This window comes from Carassius gibelio, chromosome A5 (assembly GCF_023724105.1).
Source record: "Carassius gibelio isolate Cgi1373 ecotype wild population from Czech Republic chromosome A5, carGib1.2-hapl.c, whole genome shotgun sequence".
Taxonomy (NCBI): domain Eukaryota; kingdom Metazoa; phylum Chordata; class Actinopteri; order Cypriniformes; family Cyprinidae; genus Carassius; species Carassius gibelio.
Window position 1 is genome coordinate 34,418,239 of NC_068375.1, and position 20,630 is coordinate 34,438,868.

At 37.8% G+C, this 20,630-nt stretch overlaps 1 protein-coding gene across 4 annotated transcripts in view; it reads left to right on the forward strand.

Annotated features, from left to right (window-relative positions):
• The window catches only part of tet3 (tet methylcytosine dioxygenase 3), a 51,604-nt gene that overhangs the window by 6,602 nt on the left and 24,372 nt on the right, over window positions 1–20,630 (forward strand). For 2 of the 4 annotated variants that reach the window (XM_052596889.1, XM_052596879.1), the window contains exon 3: window positions 10,389–10,445. In XM_052596889.1, coding sequence (XP_052452849.1) covers window positions 10,389–10,445 — 57 coding nt within the window. Of the gene's footprint in view, window positions 1–9,663; window positions 9,987–10,388; window positions 10,446–20,630 lie in introns of those variants that run through there. The other 2 variants (XM_052596906.1, XM_052596915.1) reach the window with 2 other exon arrangements.

Below are 20,630 nucleotides of genomic sequence, written 5' to 3' on the forward strand. Positions count from 1 at the left end.
CCTGAAGACTTTGTGTACATCATCTTCACAGACCTTAAGTGCAGGCTTTTTTAAGAAAAGATGACTGTTTGCCCATGCAGATTATGTTGATGCAATGTCAGGATGTTGTGGCCGGTTGCCAGGGTGCTGATTTGTGTTGCTTTTTGGTTGCTGGGGCATTGTGTAAGGATGCTAGGTTGATGTTTAATGAATTAAATATTAATGTTTAATGATTAAGTCTACCCTAAGACTCAACACTGCAAAAAAAAAAAAAAATTGTACTAAATATTTCTGAATTGTTTTCCATTACAAATATTTAAACTTAAAGGTCCCGTGATGTGGATTATTTTCTTCTTTTTTATTTTTTTATTTTTTTTTTTTATTTTTTTTTTTTGTGTGTTTCCTGATATTGTTAGTAAGAATTTTACATTTAAAATTTAGGAGAAAAAAAGGCATTTTTTTATATCCCAATTTTGGCCCTCTGGCTTGGATGCTCTGTTTGAAGGGGCGTGTCTGCCGTGAGACTCAGAGTAAACACTAACTGTTATGATTGGCATTTTTGTAACTATTACAACTGTCGAGATGAACTAATCATGGAAGTGATGATTGTAGCATTATTTTGTAGATCTTCTCACATCACATGAAAGGCTGCAGTGATGAGCATTGAGTAGACGGAGTCTGTTTATTGCATGAATGATCTCGTCATTGCAACGCGTTTTCTCTCACGAAATGCTTTCACCACATCTAACAGTGAACACAATCTCGACATGAATACAATAAGAGCTTCGTTGTGCAGCATAACAGCGTAATTCATTATAACGGCAATTTGGGCAAGTGTGCTGATATACTCACGATGTGTGATTGACAGCTCCGAACAATATAAAGGGAGCGTTCTTTGATCACTCTCAGTAGTTAAATCATAATTAAATATAACAGATTTGTTTCATGCTATGCTACTAAGAGAAACAATGTGAAGTTGATCGTTTAGTCACTGGCTTATTCACTGATGCATAAACGGTATTAAACGATTTAGAAAGAAAGTCTGTGTGAACTTGATCAGGCATTAATGAACACTGTTTCTCACTGTTTGTGACGGTGCTGTCGTATCCGTATCGTAAAAGTCTGTTTGTAAAGCCTGTGCTGACATTGCGACTGAATTAAATGTAAAAAATAAGCTGAATAAATGTTCTCAAATTTCTCGGGCAATGCAAAGAAAGGGGAAGTAACCTCTCCCCTTATGATGACATAAGGGGAAGATTCCAGATCAGCCGTCTGAGCTCTCGTTTTCTCAAAGGCAGAGCAGGACACCCAGGGCTTGGTTTACACCTATCGATCGATTTCTATCCCCTGGGGGGAACTCATATTAATGTTACAATATCATGGGACCTTTAAGATGCATTTACCTAAGAAGTCAAATGCTCAGTTAGATGTTGTCATATATACCAAAATTAGTTGAGTTTATGATTAAAACAAAAAAGGGGCAGTTGTGGCCTAATTGTTAGAGCAGGGGTCTCCAACCTTATTTCATTTGGGAGCTACCTTTTAAAAATGAAAGCTGGCTGAGAGCTACCAATGTTATACAGTACTTAAATATCTTAATGTATCAATCCAAGCTGTTATAAACAGCATTGTTAAAATGTGCTGGAAATATTAAAAACGTCCTGATACACACTGAAATAACTTTACCAAGTTTTATGACAAAAGCCGACAAATAAAATTAGCAGCACAATGCACTTTTTATTTAAAATGACTTTTCTGAAATGATCTGCTCCATAAACAGTTCTACATAAGCTAATGTGCATTCTAAAAATCTCAACACTTCTGATAACAAGGTAGGCTATTTTCCATCAACCGGTTTAGATCAACAACAAAAATCTGGTCTGATTTTGCAGTGGTCTGAACATACAGTAAATATGTCATACTGAATTTGTAAATCCAAAGTTTGACAGCAGAGGGCACATATGAACTGCAGAACAGAGCTGTTTCCACGGTAACCTCTGTAAACAAAGCTGCCCTTTATTACCTCGGTTCATCTTCGGAACACAGTTTAAGATATTTTAGATTTAGTCCGAGAGCTTTCTGTCCCTCCATTGAAAATGTGTACGGTATACTGTCCATGTCCAGAAAGGTAATAAAAACATCTTCAAAGTAGTGTTGTCAAAAGACCCGGTACTTCGTAACCAAGTCGGTACTAAAAAATGTAAATGTGACGGTACCAGGTTTCTTTAAGTACCGGTAGTACAGAGGTCCCTTTCAAACCCGGCTCAGCGCTATGATTTCCGCGGAGCAGAAAACGAGGACGGAATCTCAAAATCCAGTCATGAAAATGAAACTTACATTTTAATACGGACATTCATGGAATTTGTCAAAGTTAGCATAAATTAATCAAATCTCCATATGGACCAGTATCTGTAAATGTTAAGCCGCAAAAGTTGTTTGAAATATGAATCTGTGTTCTGCGCGTCTCTGTGTGAATTAATGAATGACAGAGACGTGCGGGTTTGTTTACTACATAGACTGAAGCGCATGACGCTTGCATTAATTTCAGCATCTGAGCTTCAGAGTTCTCTCTCCATCAAGCGATCTGAACTTTTCAGCTCATCTCAGTGGACGCACAGCGAACCTGTATTTGATGCTCTGTAAACTCTTTGTGAAGGCGCACAACTCACCGTCGCTTTACTGATAGCGCTGTTTCTCACACATGCAAAGAGAGAGAGAGTCTTACCACGCTGAATCGACACGCTATATGTAAACTATTCTTTGTTTTCTTTTCCTGTCAAAATAATGGAGTTCATTTAGAATTATTCATTCATTTTCGAACAAGCAGAAGACATTCTGGTTTCTCCGGTAGTGGGCGGAGCTAATGCGTAAATGGCAATTTCATTGGCTGGCGCTGATCTAGTACCGTCCCTGTTTTGATTTCAGCAAAGCAGTTTGACCGGACGCAGACAACGTGATTAATATTCATGAACCCAGCAGCTCATCAATTCATAGTGCATTGTATATACAAGTATGATAGTAGAATTAGTAGTATTATTATCTTTAATAATAATTAATATGATCTATTACTATTTTATGACCAAAAATATCTTAAGCATCACCACCAGTCTTAAGTTCAGTTAAAATGACAATTATGCATTCATTAGGCCTAAAAGTAAATTTTTACATAAAGGCATTGTGCTAGAAAATATTACTATTATTTAGTAAAATGTATGTGATACTGCTACTACTGTTGAAAAAATTTATAAAACTTTATTTTTTTAAAGAAATAAATTTCACAATATTTCTTCCATGTTTTAATTTTAATAGCAAATCCCCTTTATTTCCCAAAAATAAAATGTTTAAATTTCATAAATTAAAAGACAAATTAAATTTGGGTAAAACTTGTTCACTGTTTTTCATAATTATATGACTTGTAGAAAAATTTTAAACACAATTGTAAATAAGTATAAAGAATTGCATTGGTTTTATTTTTAGTCCTAAAAGTTTTTTTTTTTTTAATTCGCATATTTTTGTGTTTTGCTTTGGTACCGAAATTGGTACAGAGTATGGTATCAATAATGACATTTTGGTACCGTGACAACACTACTTCAAAGTAGTCCATGTGACATCAGAGGGTCAGTTAGAATTTGTTGAAGCATCGAAAATACATTTTGGTCCAAAAATGTATTTTCGACGCTTTAAAAAATTTCAGTGGACCATCTGATGTCATATGGACTACTTTGAAAATGGTTTTATTACCTTTCTGGACATGGACAGTATACCGTACACACACTTTCAATGGAGGGACAGAAGGCTCCCGGACTAAATCTAAAATATCTAAACTGTGTTCCGAAGATGTACGGAGGTCTTACGGGTTTGGAACGACATGAGGGTGAGTCATAAATTACCCTTTAATAACTTTGATTAAAGCTGAACTGAATTTACTGTACGTTTTTTTAAATCACGCTAATCAAATACGGGTTTAATGAATTAAAATACATAATGAGATCATTAAAATAACCTCATAAATTTTGTATATTTATAATGGAAAACAAGACAAAATAATGTTTTTTTTCTTGCTTTGTAGCATATCCCAGAACATGTCTCTACTTTATTAAGAATGTTTTTGACGCCAGTTTTATTATTTGGAAGAACTATAAATTTAATAGTCTCTTACATAGTAATACCACTCTCCTCAACGAGCAGTACAAATTCAGGGGTAATTCATGTCCGAAGCACAAATTATTTATGTACAGACATTTAGTACTTAGGGCTATGGAACTGTGCAAACAGACTATGAGCAGTAGTAAGTGAGATGTTGCCAATCAAGCACCACTAAACATATGTCTGGTTTTTATGATTTATCTAATTAGCTTAAAGATTTTAGTAACTCTTTGTATGTCTATTGAGTGTCCCACACTCACATGGGTGCCAGGTGTGTGTATATGTGTGTTTGAGCAGGTTTAGTCTCGGTGCAGAGAATTCCTTTTGCTTACTTTATATACTCTGCTCTTTGACCTTTGACCATTAGAGGCATGGGGGCTGACCTGTGGCCAAATAGAAGAGGAAGGAGAACGGGGGAGGGAATGAGCAAAGAGAGAAAAAGAGAACCAGAAAGAGGAGAGGAGAAGTACTGAAAGCAAAAGAAAAAGAGAAAGCGTGGAAAGGTAAAGGAGAAATGCAGATAAACAGGAAATACTGAAAGCGCAAAGGACAGGGAGGACAATTGAAGGAAAGGTATCCCTGTTTTTGTGTACTTGTGTAGGAAAAGGACAGAATTAGACCTTTGATTCAGTGACCGGAAACAACAATACTCCCTCTCTCTTACACTCCTGCCCACTGTGCCTCCATTTTCACTCAGCGTAAATATTGACCATACAGTTTAAGTTTAAAAATACTGAAACATAATTTCCGTAACTTCATTTCACAGGAAAGCATTATGTTTTACTACAAGCATTCAATTTGGAAGTGCATTCCTCACTTCCATCATTTCAGCAGACTGTGTTTTATAGACAGAAAGGTGTTCCTGTAGCTCAACTGGTAGAACATCGTACTAGATTCTCTATGTAAATAGACACTACCGGTCAAAGGTTTTGGTAAGATTTTTTTATGTTAACGAAAATAGTGTCTCACCAACTCACCAAGAAAAACATATAAAAATAAAACTGTAATATTGTAAAATATTAAGTTAAAGTAACTATTTGATTGTTTTTAGAAATATTTTATTCCTATAATGCAAAGCTGAATTTTCAGCAGCCATATCTTTGAGAAATCATGTGATCAAATAATGCAGATTTAATACTCAAGAAGCAACGTTAATATGGTTGTGCTGCTTTTAATTAATTAATTAATTAATTTTGTGTAAAACATTTTTGCTAGCATTATAAATGTATTTACTGCCAATTTAAAAAAGTATTAAAGAAAAGTAATAATTGTACATGTAAAATGTCAATCACAGAGCTGTTGGTTTCTGATTATATGTAGTGAATGTACATATATGTATATGAAGTCATGTTGAAAGCAGAGTGAAAAAAGTAATATATTTTCTTACTAAATTATTATTTTTACTTATGTATATAAGCATCACTATTACTGTTGCACACACAAACCATTTTAACAAACTCATAAACCCTAAGTAGTCTATTAACATTTAACGTGTAACTGGTGCCTCATTGTTTTTACTCCAGACATTACAATGCACCAAAATGAGGTCTTTTAACTGATCAGACTTAAAAGTGTCATCATGTTGATAAAAACTTATAATGAAGGAAGCATTTGGGTAATATCTAAAGCAGAATATAGCTGACTTGGATTGCTTTGACTTAGGACAGGAAGTAACTAGCAAGCAACCATCCAGAACACCCTAATGGTGGCTAACTGTGTAAGGGCAAGTACTACTTGTATTTCCTCTCAATTTCAAAACAAACAGTGCTAGTAGAATTAGTAGTAAGGCTGTTAACAATATCAGTATCTGATAAAGCATTTTTAAAAGACCAGTTTGCCATTTTTGTTTACTAGATAAGATTAGACAAAGGATCAGGAGGATTAAATATAAATGGTGTCTGTCTGTGTTTTGTAAGGGTCACCCATCCCCCTTTCCTCTCCCACCCTTTTTCCCTCCTCATCACTTCACTGAGCACATGAAGGAGATTGGCTCCAAAATCAACCCTTTCAAGACTCACATGAGCAGCAAAACATTCATTAATAAATCACTGATTACCCAGAAACCCAGTAGTATTCATTCAAACTAATCTAAATCCAGATTCACGCAGAATTTTGACTTGGCGTGTGTGCACAAATCCTATTCTGAGCACCTGCCTTGTTAATTTTGTGTGTTGAAATGTGTATTTGAGATCGAAATATATTATCTTTTGGAGAGCTAGAACAACAACCCTTGCTGTGCTACAGTGTCCATACTGGCCATATCTCATTGAGCTGACCTCTGCACTATACCACCAGCTGACTTCACTATTGCCTGGCAACCAAATCACATTATAGCCTTCTCTACCAATCAGAGTTTGCTCCGAATCAGAATGAATGTAGACCCAGCGTGCATGACAGGTAGCAGCACTAAATAATGCTAATAAACCCAAACCATTCACTGAACAAGAATAATTACTGTAGCTGTTAGTTGTTTGTGTGTTAGAAAGATGAGCGACATTAAGCAGTCTAGAGCTAAATCTGTATTATATTTGATATAGATGTAAAAACATGCGTTTGAAATAAATGGTTATGTAAAATAAAGCAAACCTAAATGGGGCTCTTCACAAATGACCATTACAGCCCATTTATTGATCGATTCACTGCAGTATGCCAGTGCTACAGCATAGAGGTTGTCACCAGGGCTGCTGCATCGGGCGTGTAAGACTGCTTAAATTGAGACTGATTTGGAGAGTTTTCATCTTAAATGTCACTTCACATTAAAAGTAGTGACGTTTAGCTTAACACTTTTTGCGTTATCTTTTTCTCACTGTTATCTGACACTGATTTAAAAAAAAAAATTTATGTGATAGATTTGAAATGTTCCCTCAACATAATTTGCAAGCAATGACTATCCGGTTGTATAGATGTTGTACCGACATGGTATCATGCAGACTTTTTTCCTCCGTAAACAAATAAATAGAAACAGGTATAAGGATATTCTTTCATGAAGTAATATGTAACATTACTACAATAATTGTTGGTAAATTGTATTTTTAATGTAATTTTCATTATTGTCTGATAATTATTTTACCTTTCTGCATTGCATTGAGTATGTTGCAGTATTACAGTGGAAAAAGCTAAAATAAACATAATTTTCTAGCTAAAATACACATAAATATATTACAAAACAAATATTACCAACATAGGTTTGATAATGTAACTGCTTTATGATAAACACACGCACACATTATATATTTTTCTATTTATTTTATTTTATTATTTTTTTTATCAGGTATTGCACCCTCTCTCTCTCTCTCTCTCTCTCTCTCTCTCTCTATATATATATATATATAAGCTAAATATTAAATACAAATATGATTCTTATGTTATGATTATAGGAATTTATATATCATAATATTTCTCTATTTTTTATTAGTTTGGGGTGGAATATGACCCAAACAATTCTTGGTTTTATGAGATTTGATTTTGATCTGATAACATAACATGTGGTTACATAAAAAACTTGCAATTAAAGTGCAGTACCAGACTAGAGTTTGAGTGTGAATGGAAGAATGTGTGTGGGGGGTGAGGGGGTTTGAGTTAGGTTGTGTATTAGAGCAAGGTCTATGTGGATTAGTTCAATTTGGGCTGGCTATTGTTCGAGAAAAGGGGGAGGAGAGAGTTAATTAGGATTGTTAATCCTTCTGTTATTACAACAATGTCTTAACTCTCATTTAAACTCATGCAGATACGTGCACACACACACACACACACACACACACACACACACAAACAAACACAAACACACAGACCTTTGCAATTATTTCACAATAAAGCCTTAACGATGTGTCTGCAGTTTCACTCCTCTTTCCTCGAGAACTCTGTGTGAGCGCATGTGTATGTGTGTGCGTGTGAAAGTAGGTTGTGGGGTCACAGGTAGGATTTCAGACAGCCTTGAGGGGATTTGCTTTGATACAGCCTGAATCACCTGGCCTGTGGCAAGAGTGCCGAGGAAGGAGATTAATGACCACTTACGCATTTTGACTCTCGTGACAGACCAGGTGATTCAGCAAGTATCAAAGCAAACAGATGAGACAACATCAGGAAGGCGGCAATCATTCCGAATGCATTTGCATCCCAACCCAGTCAGTGGAACACACTTTGCCGATTCCATTGTGCACAACGAAATAATTTCTTATGATCCTAGAAGCATAAAAGAGAGCTGTTGAACAGAAATTTGCCACAGCGTCACAGCCTTCCCTAGCCCATGGTTACGACAAGCCTTTATGCAGATGCATACACGTACGAACACGATGTTCTTGGAACTCCCACGCTGCGTAATCAACTCTCATCACAACTGCTGCGTCACCAAACGTCCGCTAGCTCTTCGAAAGCTTGAGTGCACGCTTCCCTCCACTCTCATCCTCCACGTGCCTCTTCCGTCAGCCTCGCTCCCGGTTACATTCTGACTAAGGGAAAATTTAGGAGGATTATGCAATAAAATTAAACGCAATGAAATGTTGATTAGTTTTTGACATTTACAATTTTGTTGAATCACTGTGCCGTTTTCATGTCAATCGCAGTTGCTGTTTTCTTCATGAATGGAAAGCGCGTACGCTGCTAACCCTCATGGATGATTTCGACATCTGTTTTGTTAACAACTCACTTGCATTTCCATCTAGCAGGCATTTGTAGGTCTGGCCAGCAGAGGTTGTAGTTCACCATGTATGACTTAGATTGAAATCGAAGCACTCATAGTGGTATTTCAGGCATGCACACATGCTTCACACAGTCGGTCAATCCTAAGCATTTCAAACATCTGAGATTCGACTAGCATTTGCGATGCCATTTGCGTATAAGATTGAACAAATGTAAAATGGTATAGTATTCATACCGGGCAACTTTTTTTGGCTAGCCGAATGGAAAATTGCTTGTGTGTTTTCAAACAACTGACTCCAGCTGTTCGTGTGTCACTGGCTGGAGAAAGAGGATTGGTTATGTGTGTTTCTCTGTCAGTGACATTGTTCAACTGCGTCTTGGTACCAAAGACACGGCGTGCACGTGCACAGTCCAGTCCAGTTGTTGCAGGCAGCCGAGACACAGATGGTCTTCAGTGATACCACATTCCAGAGCCATTGTTTAAGGAAGGCTAGCCGGGTTAGATAATTGACAGCCACAACGTGCAAGAGAGAAACCCTTCCCCCCCCAGTCTGAACCGCACAGATACACATACACACGCTTTGTTCATAGCACGCGCCCCCTTTTCTTTCTTTATCCAGCACATCCCGCCCTCATGCTCTCTATGTCTGTGTCTCTCGCTCATTCTTTCTCTCCTCTTGTCTGTTTCACCCTAGCAGCAGTGCCCATGCTCAACTTCGATTGGCTGATGGCCACTCTTTGTGAGCTATCGTTGGTGTGACGTCGCATTAGTGAGTGTGTTGTGTGTAGGTCGGAAAGGAGGGGGGGGGGGGGGGTATTCACATCACGTATTCTGTTAGCTTTTTCATTTGGACGGGGAAGGGGGGTAGAGCAAAAAGAAAGAGAGGGGGGGCTATAGTGCAGCAGTGATAGCAATCACACTGCCTTTAAAAAAAAATGCTCATGTGTGTATGTGCCATGAATTGGAGGAAGTGAGAGAGAGAGAGAGACAGGGAGGGCGAGAACGAAAGAGCGTATGAGAGCTAATGTAAAACAGGATTAAGAACACAAGATGGCTTCCTGAATGGACAGAGACTAGAAAGAGAGAGGGAGAAGAAAAGAAAGATAAAGAAAGAGAGCGAGAGAGAGAAGTGGGGGGGACACAGAGCGTATGCTTTGGGTCTTCTGATGGGGATACCTCTCGCTACCGAAGAGCAACACACGAAGGCAGCGAGGCTGAGTAGGTAAATATTTATTAGCACAGGGAAAAATGACAGACAGTAATGGCAGATGGGGAGGGTGGGGGGTAGACTGAAAAGCACCGGTTTATAGAAAAACTGGGGTCAAAAATAACTAGCTGGCATTAGCTTACATTTAAATGTTTTATATCATATGTTTTGTATCAATATGAAGGACAGAAGTTGATCCTCTTCTCAAAATGTTCTGTTTTGTGCATGTGAATGAGCCCAGTCATAATTTAAACCTTTCTGACTCATGACTTATGACAAAATGTTTTTTTCCCCCTAGTTATAATGGGTTGGAAGGTTTGGATGATTATGATGTTTTTGTTTTTATTGTCAGTGTTCATGTCATTGACAATTCTCAATCTGTTTTCTTCCTTTCTTTTTCCATGATTATCCGGGAAGGTGGAATATTTTGAAGACGTGAAAACCCAGTCCATAATCCCAAACCTGGCTAAAGAGGTGAGCTAAATAAACCTTGGCCAGCTCTGTCTCTTCTGTGTGTATCTTCTTACAGCAAATGTCAACTGTTTTTGATATTCCTATACTTGCCTGATGTTTTCCTCTTGGGTATGAATCAGAAATGGTACAATGTTTTGAGCTGCAGTTGATGATTTGTGCTTTTTGCATGACTCAACAGGCCCAATGCATGCCCAGATGCAGTGCGACTGCTTCGGTTTGAAGCAACAGCTGCATTCAGGCATCCACCTGTGTGTTGCAGGTGCAACTCTATGTTTATGGCCTCCATTTCTGATCCTAGTACTATGTCAAGGTGCGTTACGCAAGAATGTGCTTTAGTGTTGATTCTTGAGCGGGGCGAGAAGACAGTCGTGTGGACTAGGCCTCTGTTTAAAGAGACCCGGGCTCTGCGCTTATTGGAAGAAATGTAGGCGTGAGCTTCGCCTGGCAAAGAGAGAGAAGAGAGGAGGAGGAGTTGGCCTCTCTCTCTCTCTTTCTCTCTCTCACTTTCTATTCGGCTCTATCTCGCTCAGTCTGTCAGTCTGTCTGTCTTCTTTTTTCTCTGCACTCTGTGTCAAGCCTGGCAACAGAGAAGAGTGGTTAGCAGGACTGTCAAAGTTTCGAGTCATCTGAGGTAAATGGAGTAAAAGTTAGTGGGTCACATAAGCGCACGCATGCGCGGTGACGCCACTGGTATTTGTGTGTCCATGTGAGCGAGCACATGGCTGAGTGTTTATGGACTTAGAGTAACGTGGTGTCACGTGGAGTTGGAGAGACTCGACAGGACTTGAGTGCTTTAGGTGTGAGTTAGCGGCAAATTACCCTCAGTGAATATGCTGAATCACACATAGTGGTAATTGTGATTGGTGCAACTGCTGTAAAATCAAGCAGACAGTCTCGACAACACTGGCGGTGTCAGCGCTCCTCTTTGCGCTCTCACCACACCATGGTGGGTTTAGCTTTAGCATCAGGCAGAAGTAACTGTTGAAGTTTATCTTGAATCTAGAATGTATAATATATGCCAGTTCATTTCTAACTGGCTATTTTGGCTTGTCTGATCAAATGCTTCGTCACTAAGTTCCGTACACCTACACACACTCACAAAGTCTTACATAAACTCACTCAGACACATTTGGTTAAAATACAGCTAAATCTTGCTTGCCTTAAAGGATTGTCTCAAAATTTTGTTTGCGGCTTACCAGTTGGCCATTATGCCCCTCATCTGTCACACTTCGTTGTCGCTCGGCCACAAATTGCCTGTTTACTGTGAGAAGATGGCTTGCATCACATACTCATTTGCTCTCAAAATACTTTGGATTTGGATGATTGTGGATTGGCATTGTCAAGCTTTGTTAGGCAGTTTGCTGTGATGCAACGCATGCGGTGATGTTATGTAATTACTCAGCACTACCCAGAAATTGTTAACCGGTACTTCAAACCCAACCCGTGAACATGAAGAACATTCAAGGCTTCTTGAAGAGATGATGTTTCTGTGTAGTGTTTCTTTCCTTTTGGCTTGTCTTCTGATTGACGTAATGTACTGTAGTTGTGGGGATAACCAAAACATGAAAGCGCTCTGCAATAGACTATAAAAGCTGACGCTACTTTACTATAAACGTTTGATCTGTGGGGTAAATGTATATCATCACCCCAGTTTATTCATTTAATAGGTACCGAAAGTTGCATGGGAGGCAGCACCACATTAAAGAGTTATGGAAAGTCTGTAGTAATGGTTCGTTTTAAGGTGTGCGGAATCCCCTGGCATGACGGGAAAGGGTTAACGGTGACCTAGATTTTGTGGCAACAGTGAGTGGCAGATGACATCACGGCTGTAATTATAGTTCAGATCCGCCCTTGAGGCAACTCACGTGATGCAGTATTTGTGTGTATGCATGTGAATGTGTGCTTTTGAGGGGAAATTATATATTATGTGAGTGTGAGCGTTTAAAGGTAATGCGAAAGGCAGGAAGCCACTCGTTTTCCTTTAATCGTTCACATGAAATTAGGCTCACAATGTAATTCGCTACAAAATAAACCGGTTGTTTTCTACAGATGTCACTATGAGTTAACCGATATGGAAGTTCACTTATGAGAAAACAGGATGTTAAAAATAGAATGGCTGTAAACTATTTTAATTTAGCTGATGCATTATGTCCTGCCACATGAGAAGTTTCCTGAAAACACACACACACAAGCTATACTCAAAACAAAGTTTGCGTAAAATTAGGTCTGTTTTTTCCCTGTCAATCCACCCAACCAAACATTCCAAAGCCTAGCAAGAAAAAACACAATTTTAGTAGCACATACTGGGACTTGGTTTAGAGTAAAGGGAATGCATGATTCATTTGACTAAATTGATTGTAATAACCATTTGTTTTTATTTACTGTTAATCCTTTTGTTGTATAGCTATGGTTAACTGTGCAAAAAAAATTTTGTTGAGTTAAACATATTGTTTAAACCATTTCATTGCTTTGTTGTTTTTGATTTGGGATAATCAGTATGCTTGTGTTGTAAGTTATAAGTTAGTTATATAATAAAATCTTATATATAACAAACATGTAGATTGTAGATTCATGTAGATTAAATATTTTTTTCAGGGTAGTGATTTTAAGTAAACGGTTAGCCAATTCAGTTGCACCTCAGCCAGTGATAGTTAAATTGGCCCTTTAGTTTGTTTAGAAGAACAGATAGTTTATCATGCAATATAACAACAAGAAATATAGTCTACATTAAAAAAAACAGTCAGGATATCAAAAACAGAGTCTTTATGAAATTGTTACATCATTACACTTTTTAAAGTGTCACCAAACATGCCGGAATAACCAGTTTCCCAAACAATCCCCTTTTGCCATTCTCAATTGGCTGTTGTGCCAAGTTGGGACGTGCAAACAAACAGTAGTGTTCTGATACTGGTACACTTTCAGGGTATCAGCCAACAATGGGCTTACTCATAATTGTCTCTACATATTAATCTGGTTTATCAGAAAATAATTAAACTTCCAAATAAATGACACACTTCAGCAGACCATGCATCCTGTTTTGCTTTTTTTAAATGTCAAGTAGAGCTTTGTGGTGGGGGAGGGTGGGGTGTGTGTTTGTGTGTGTGTGTGTGTGTGTGTGTGCATGTAGAAAGAGCAGATGTGTGAGGTTTTTACATTAAGCGCATGCAGAATTCTTCACAAAGCATGTTAAATGTGTTCAAACAATTTTTAAATGTGACAGCTTCAGCCATCCAGCTTTGATCAATGTCAGGAGGCTGAAAAATGAATACAGCTATGATTAATGCTTGCAGATTCTGAACCATCATGTGCTGAACCATCAGGAATGCACTGAAAACTTGCAGTTGTGTAAAGATCATTTTAAGATAATGCAATAACCAATGTAACTTGGGTAGCTGAAGTGGTCTCATTGGATGTTAAATATTTGATACTAAAATACTTAATGTGCAGAGACAGCTATAATTAAGTCATACAACCTAAAAAGTGTAAACACTGTGACTGAGGTAGTTAAAAAATGTGTACATCACAGCCACCTAACAAAGCAACACTGACTCCTACCAATGGTGTGAATTTGGGATCTGTACTTCTTACCAGTGACAGATAGATAGAGTGTTTGGGAAAACCTGTTTGAAAACAGTCATTAGTTTGGTGACTCTAGTGGCAGACAAATAATACATTAGATGAGAAGTATCTTGGGACCATTGCTTGGAGGCCTAATACATTTAAACTAAAATACTGTGTCTTGTCTTGCCAAATCTGTTGTTTGTTAAAGCCACTTTCACATGGATTCACATATTTGCCCTTCACTTTGGCTTTTGGCTTTGCATCTCCTGTGCAATGGATGACAGCACTACTGCAGTTAATGAAAAATGAATGGACAGGATGTACTGTGGCACGTCAGCTGAAAACTAGCTCAATAATGGGGTGTTATCTCTCTCTGTTCATCTTACCCCTGATCCCAAGTGATTTGTAATTTCAACCTCTGATATATAAATACATTATGTATATGTACATAAAATATATACATATACGCAAACATCTTTCGGGATGAAAGAGGACTCTTTTGCTCACCAAGGCTGCATTTATTTGATCAAAAATACATTGAAAACAGTCATATTGTGAAATATTATTACAATTTAAAACAGCCATTTTCTATTTTAACATATTTTAAAATGTAATTATTTCTGTGATACAAAGCTGAATTTTCAGCATCACAACTCCAGTCGTCAGTGTCACATGATCCTTCAGAAATCATTTTAATATGCTGATTGGCCCCTCAAAAAACATTCTTTATTATCAATGTTGAAATTATATATTATATCTAATATTGTAGTGGAAACCATGATGCATTTTTCCAGGATTCTTTGAACATTTATCTGAGAAAAAAAAAAAAAAAAAAACTTTGGTAACCATGTAAATATCTTTACTGTTCTTATTGATCAATTTAATGCATCCTTGCTGAATAAGAGTTCTCATTTTTTCTTAGTGTATGAAATTCTTATATATTATTTTTATTTATTTATTAATTTTTTATCTTACTGACCCCACACTTTTGAATGATAGTGCATGTGTTAACATTTCTAACTTTGACTGTACATGCATGAAAGGGGGAGTGGCTGGAAGGCATTTGTGCTCATTGTATTGCAACTGTACGTGAAAGAGAGGCTGAGACAAAACGGGCACATGCAGTGCTGCAGTGTACTTTGTACCACTTTCAAAGAGACCCTGGCCCTTTAATAGCAGCTATGCCTGACTTGAACATATGGGGAGCTAATCTTAGCCTTACTCCTGAGAGGAACAAGGCTGGCAACCAGCCACTGTGCAGAACTAGAGAGAGTATTCGGTCTCTCTCTTGCTGCTTCTTTTGTTATAAATGTTGAATAGAATAAGGTCTTTTGTTTTATTAGTGGCAGATTTTTGCCCGACACAGATTGATTTGAGGTTTTTACATCATATTATTTTAAGGATTATTTGGTTAGCCATATGAGAGTATATAGCCAACCTAGAGTGGGTTATGGATCAGATGTCTTCCCATTTTGAAAAAGATCTGCATGATGTCTGTCTCCATCTATCTTTGTCTCCTTCAACACGATTGTCTTTCAGTTCTCTCTGCCCTTCTCTTTCAAGCCTTCGTCTCTTTACCAGTCTGCTATTTTCTGCTTTCCTCTCTCTTGTATCCCCCTCATCAAATTTCACCTAATATTTTTTCCCTTCTCCTCCAAAACTTCTTGCACACAGACCACTCTTTAGGCTGTTATTCCTCCGTCTCATACCTCCTCCTGTCCCACCATCTCATTGAGTGATGAGGGTCGCTCCTCCCTTCCCTTCCCCCTCTATCCTTATGTATTTTCTGCTTTGCTTCCCCCTCACTCTCCCTCTCTCTCTCTCTCTCTCTCTCTCTTTCTCTCTCTCTGTCTGTCTCTCCCTTTCCCTTTGTGAGTATTTGTGGACTAAAATGAGGAGGGGTCTCTCAGCTGAGTTGTGCATGCTGACTTGCATGTGCCATGTGTCAGGCAGGACAAATTATTGCATGCACACATTGATATTTACATTTGACATCTAACACCTCACAAAACCCACCCACCTTGCCATAAAGAAAGAAGCATCAAGTCAGGGGACACCATAAATAAGGTGCAAACTGAAAAAAGAAGAAGACAAGGTTGGGATGGAGGGACGTGGGGGGTCAGAGAACAATAGACAGGAATAAAGAAAGGGAATTACAAAAATAGAGACACGGGAATTACAGAGAAGATGGTAAAAAATGGAAAGGTAAGTTAAGAGAAACAGAAGTTGATGTCTTGATTAGTCTCAATGACTGTCTGTACCATTCATAATCTGCCCCAGACCTTATGCATTCAGTGACCATAAGCTTATTTGCATTCGCGTGTACACGTGTGAGCGCTCTGCATGTGTTTGAGTGTGTGCGTGTGCCCTCGCACGCAGTTGTATACGTTTCTTAGAAAGCATGCTTGAAACTCTTCCGTGGTTTAGCCTCTCACTGGGCCCCTAGTTAAGTGCACGTATGTTTTATATGTGCTTAAGAAAGTGTTTCGTTTCTGGCCTGAAGGGACAGGTCTAGTAAACAAATACAAAGAATGAAAGGGTGTGTGTGTGTGTGTGTGTGTGTGTGTGTGTGTGTGTGTGTGTGTGTGTGTGTGTGTGTGTGTGTGTGTTTATGTGTATGTGTGTGGGAGAGAGAGAGAGAGAGAGAGAGAGAGAGAAAGGGAGTGTGAATGGACTTGTTGTAATAGACAAAAAGACAGCTATGTTTTAACGTAAATTTGTCTTTTTTCTTCAATTATTGTCAATGCAAAATGCAGTTCTAATAATCAATAATATTTACTGTATATTTAAATAATATATTCAACCTCACATGTTCCATAAGTTATTTCACAGAAACATTAGCGTGTTTCCTATGAGTTTGTGTTTCTCTGTAGGTGGTTTGTGTAGGTGGGGGTTTGAGTTTTTCTCTCTCTCTCTCTCTATGTGATTTTGAACTGAGATTAGCAACAGATGAGTCAAAAGACGTCATCAAATGGCATAACCTCTACGCTGTCAGTATTACCAAAGATATGACATTGGAAATCAAAAAAATGAAAAATCTGCCTGGTATAGTTTCCTTAACATTAACATCAATTTCATAACATCTTAAAAAGATAAATTATTGTTCACTTGTAGAGGACTTTTAAATGTAATGTTAAATTCAATATTTTCAGGATCAGTCTGGCCAATAAAACAATATATCAGTCCCAGTCATACTCAGTGAATGCTGTGCCATCAAAAACAATATCTACCCATAGTTTTTACAAGGGTACTGCCACAACAAGTTGCTTTGTTTCAAATCAAATTTCACTTTCAGTTCCTGTATAGTATATATATCTCAAGCGTGACCTTGCACGTCTAGTACTTTAAGATTGGTTCGAGATTAAGACATGACTTGTCTAATGAGTAATGACATAGAGCATAGTGATAACCTTTAGGTTTCAGTGAAATGCTAAATCTTTCCGTATAATACCACAATCTTTCTGAGACCTATAGAGTTTCACATCCCCTGTGTTTTTGGATCAGTGATATGGTGTCTTGTGACACTGTGGATGTTAGTAGCTCACTTGGTTAAGATTTCTCATTTTTTTAAATGACATAAGACATCTCTTGGCATTTACTGTAATGTAGAAGCAAATGTCCTTTGCATATACTTTTAAAGAATCAAGATTGTCCTCTATGTTTGGAAGAGCTGATTATATGGGCCAGGTCTGAATCATTTTTGTCTTTCAGTATTAGCAAACTATGTCACGTATCTCACTGAAGTGAGAAGAAAGGGACAGCTCAACCTAAAAGGAAAATTCTGTCATTTTTTTTACTCATGTTGTTCCAAATCTGTATGAATTTTTACATTTCCACTTTTTTTTCATACATTTAAAGTCAATGGAGTCCAATGCTGTTTGACCAAAACAAGAAAGTCTTGAGTAAATTTGGGCGAACTATCCATTTAAATGTGCATATGCTTAACTTTGTGTCTGGCAGTGGTGGACGAAGTACACAAATCAAGTACTTGAGTAAAAGTACAGATACGTATAGTAAAATATTACTCCAGTAAAAGTAAAAGTACTCCTTTTTCAATTTTACTCAAGTGAAAGTACAAAAGTACTACATTTTTTATGTACTTAAGTAAAAAAGTACTGAAAGATAGATGTTTGAAATTTTATATAGGCTACTTAATTTAATTTTATATTAGCACATATTTTTTTTAAATAATACTACTGCTCAAAATATTTTGGATTTTTTCCAAAATAACCACTATATGGAGTCGAGATATATTTTTGTTGTTGATATGGACTACGCTGAGAGTAATGTTCACTGTGAAGCTTACACTGTGATGTACCTGAGAGAAAACAGAGATGACAATATGATTTTCACCAGTAAGAAAAAAGTATTTTAAAGTTTGTTGTTTTACAGAACATCACAGTTATATATGACATGATAATAAGGCCTGAAGTTAGGAAGGACATTTTAAGGAAAATATAATTATATTTTCATAATGATTTTTTCCTTATCAAATCTTGTCTGTGGTGTAAAAACACCCCTGGCCAAACGGGGTGCATCTCTTCCCCTCTTTGATAATTACTGTTACAATGTTCTGAACATCACATCCTTTCTTTTGTCCCTAGATGTCAACCACCTATATATATATATATAGGTGGTTGAATAAAAATATTTGGACATTATTTATAAAAAATGACCTCAAGTTAGCACCGGCAAGCTTGTTAGGTAGACAGTTAGCATACGCTAACAATATTTATTTACTTATTTTCAGTACGGTTATGAATAAACATTCATGTCTGTCTACTCGTATAGTTAATCCAAACAATATAAATATGTATAACGTTACTGTTGATAAACAATATAAAACGTCACATAGGACACGGTCGCATTTTAATAAAACTGTTAATATTACGGCAGCGGGGAATTTGAACATGCACGAGTTATTTTATATAATCTGTGTTAGTTTAAAGGCTTTTTTTTTTTTTTACCTAAAACACAGAGACGCTGATTGATGTGTCTGCATCGTCTGCCCTCGAGCATTTCAGTGGGCTTAAATAAATCACTCTTTACAGCGGATTTAGTTCCCAAACAACGGACAATTTTGACCTAAATATGATTTTCAGTTACAATAATTAATCCTAAATTTCGACATTAATAACTTACTTTTAGCAACATCAGACGCACACGCGCTCACAAGATCTGCCGGTTCTTACTTCTGGTGACTCGCACTAAAAGGTTCATTTGAATCAGTGAGTGGTCGACTCCAGAACAGCTGCAATCGGATCATTCTAATTCGTAAAAGAATCGTTTGGTGCGATTTGCGATCCGATTTAAAAGTTTATTTTGAAAAGACTCAGTTCGTTCATGATGAATCAGACACCGCTTCTGCGTGTTGGAGCACGTGATATATTATAGGGAGTAACGACATGTTTTATGAAATGTAGTGAAGTAAAAAGTACGATTTTATGCTTTGGAATGTAGTGAAGTAAAAGTAAAAGTTACTCAAAATAAAACTACTCCAGTAAAGTACAGATACTTGAAAAATTTACTTAAGTACAGTAACGAAGTAAAGCTACTCCGTTACTGTCCACCACTGGTGTCTGGTCACTTGAGCATGTACATTATTCATCAGTATTACCAAGTGGCATTCAATTGTTCATATGTTAAATAAAATCCAGTAGACACCCAGAGCAATAAGAACGCTGGTAAAAATGTTGCAATGTAATCGTTGTTATGTCAGCTCCGCATCGCTGCATATTTTTTTAGTGCTAAGTATTGATTCGCTGTAACTTGCAACAGGAAGGGTGAGGTAACTACAGGGCAAAATAACTGCTGCATCACGCTGAAAGGAACGAGGGACTATGCTTAGACGGGCGAGTGAAAGAGAGCGCCTTTGTGTGTGAGGGGAAGCACATCTACATTATGTGTTATGACACATCTGCCCAGCCCTCTTTTTCCGAATGAGAGCATCGAATGATTGTGGTGATGCAACTGCGACGTCATGACGGTTCCTGCTCTCCATTCTCCCTCTCTCTCATTCACTCGCTTCTCCTCCGCTGGTGACAGTGCACTTTACCTCTCCGCTCGGGCTTTGGGTCTGTGTGTGTTTGTCCGTGGGGTTGCCTTGCCTTCACTGTGTTGACAGTGGCGATCCAACTGGCAGGACTCAACAGAAAGAGTGAGCGGCAGAGAAAGACTTTGATCAGAAGGAAAAACGACAACACGAGAGAGTCGCGAACATGGCAAGAGGTTATGCGGGTTAATACAAATTGCGCGTTATGCAGTCTGTGATCGCATCCTCGTAATGCAAAAGCGATCATACCGAAGGGCTTTCCAGCGACTATCAAAGACAGTTGCCATGTTTTTCTCTTCTGCTGAACAGAACAAGTACAAAAATAAGCTCTTGGAGAAAAGGGAGAGGTAGAGATAGAAAAGATGCCAGCAAAAGAGCGAGCGTGAGAGACCCAGCTGAGAAGCTTTGGAGTTTGCAGAGATGGGTTGGCATGAAACAAAGTGTTTAGGCAGGAAAGAAAGCGCAAGAATGGCTCAGAAAAGGGAAGAAGAATACGGTTAACACCGTGAGACTGATAGCAAATCCGTCCTTCCCATCGAACACTCACTCTCTATATTTTGCTCTTACCTACC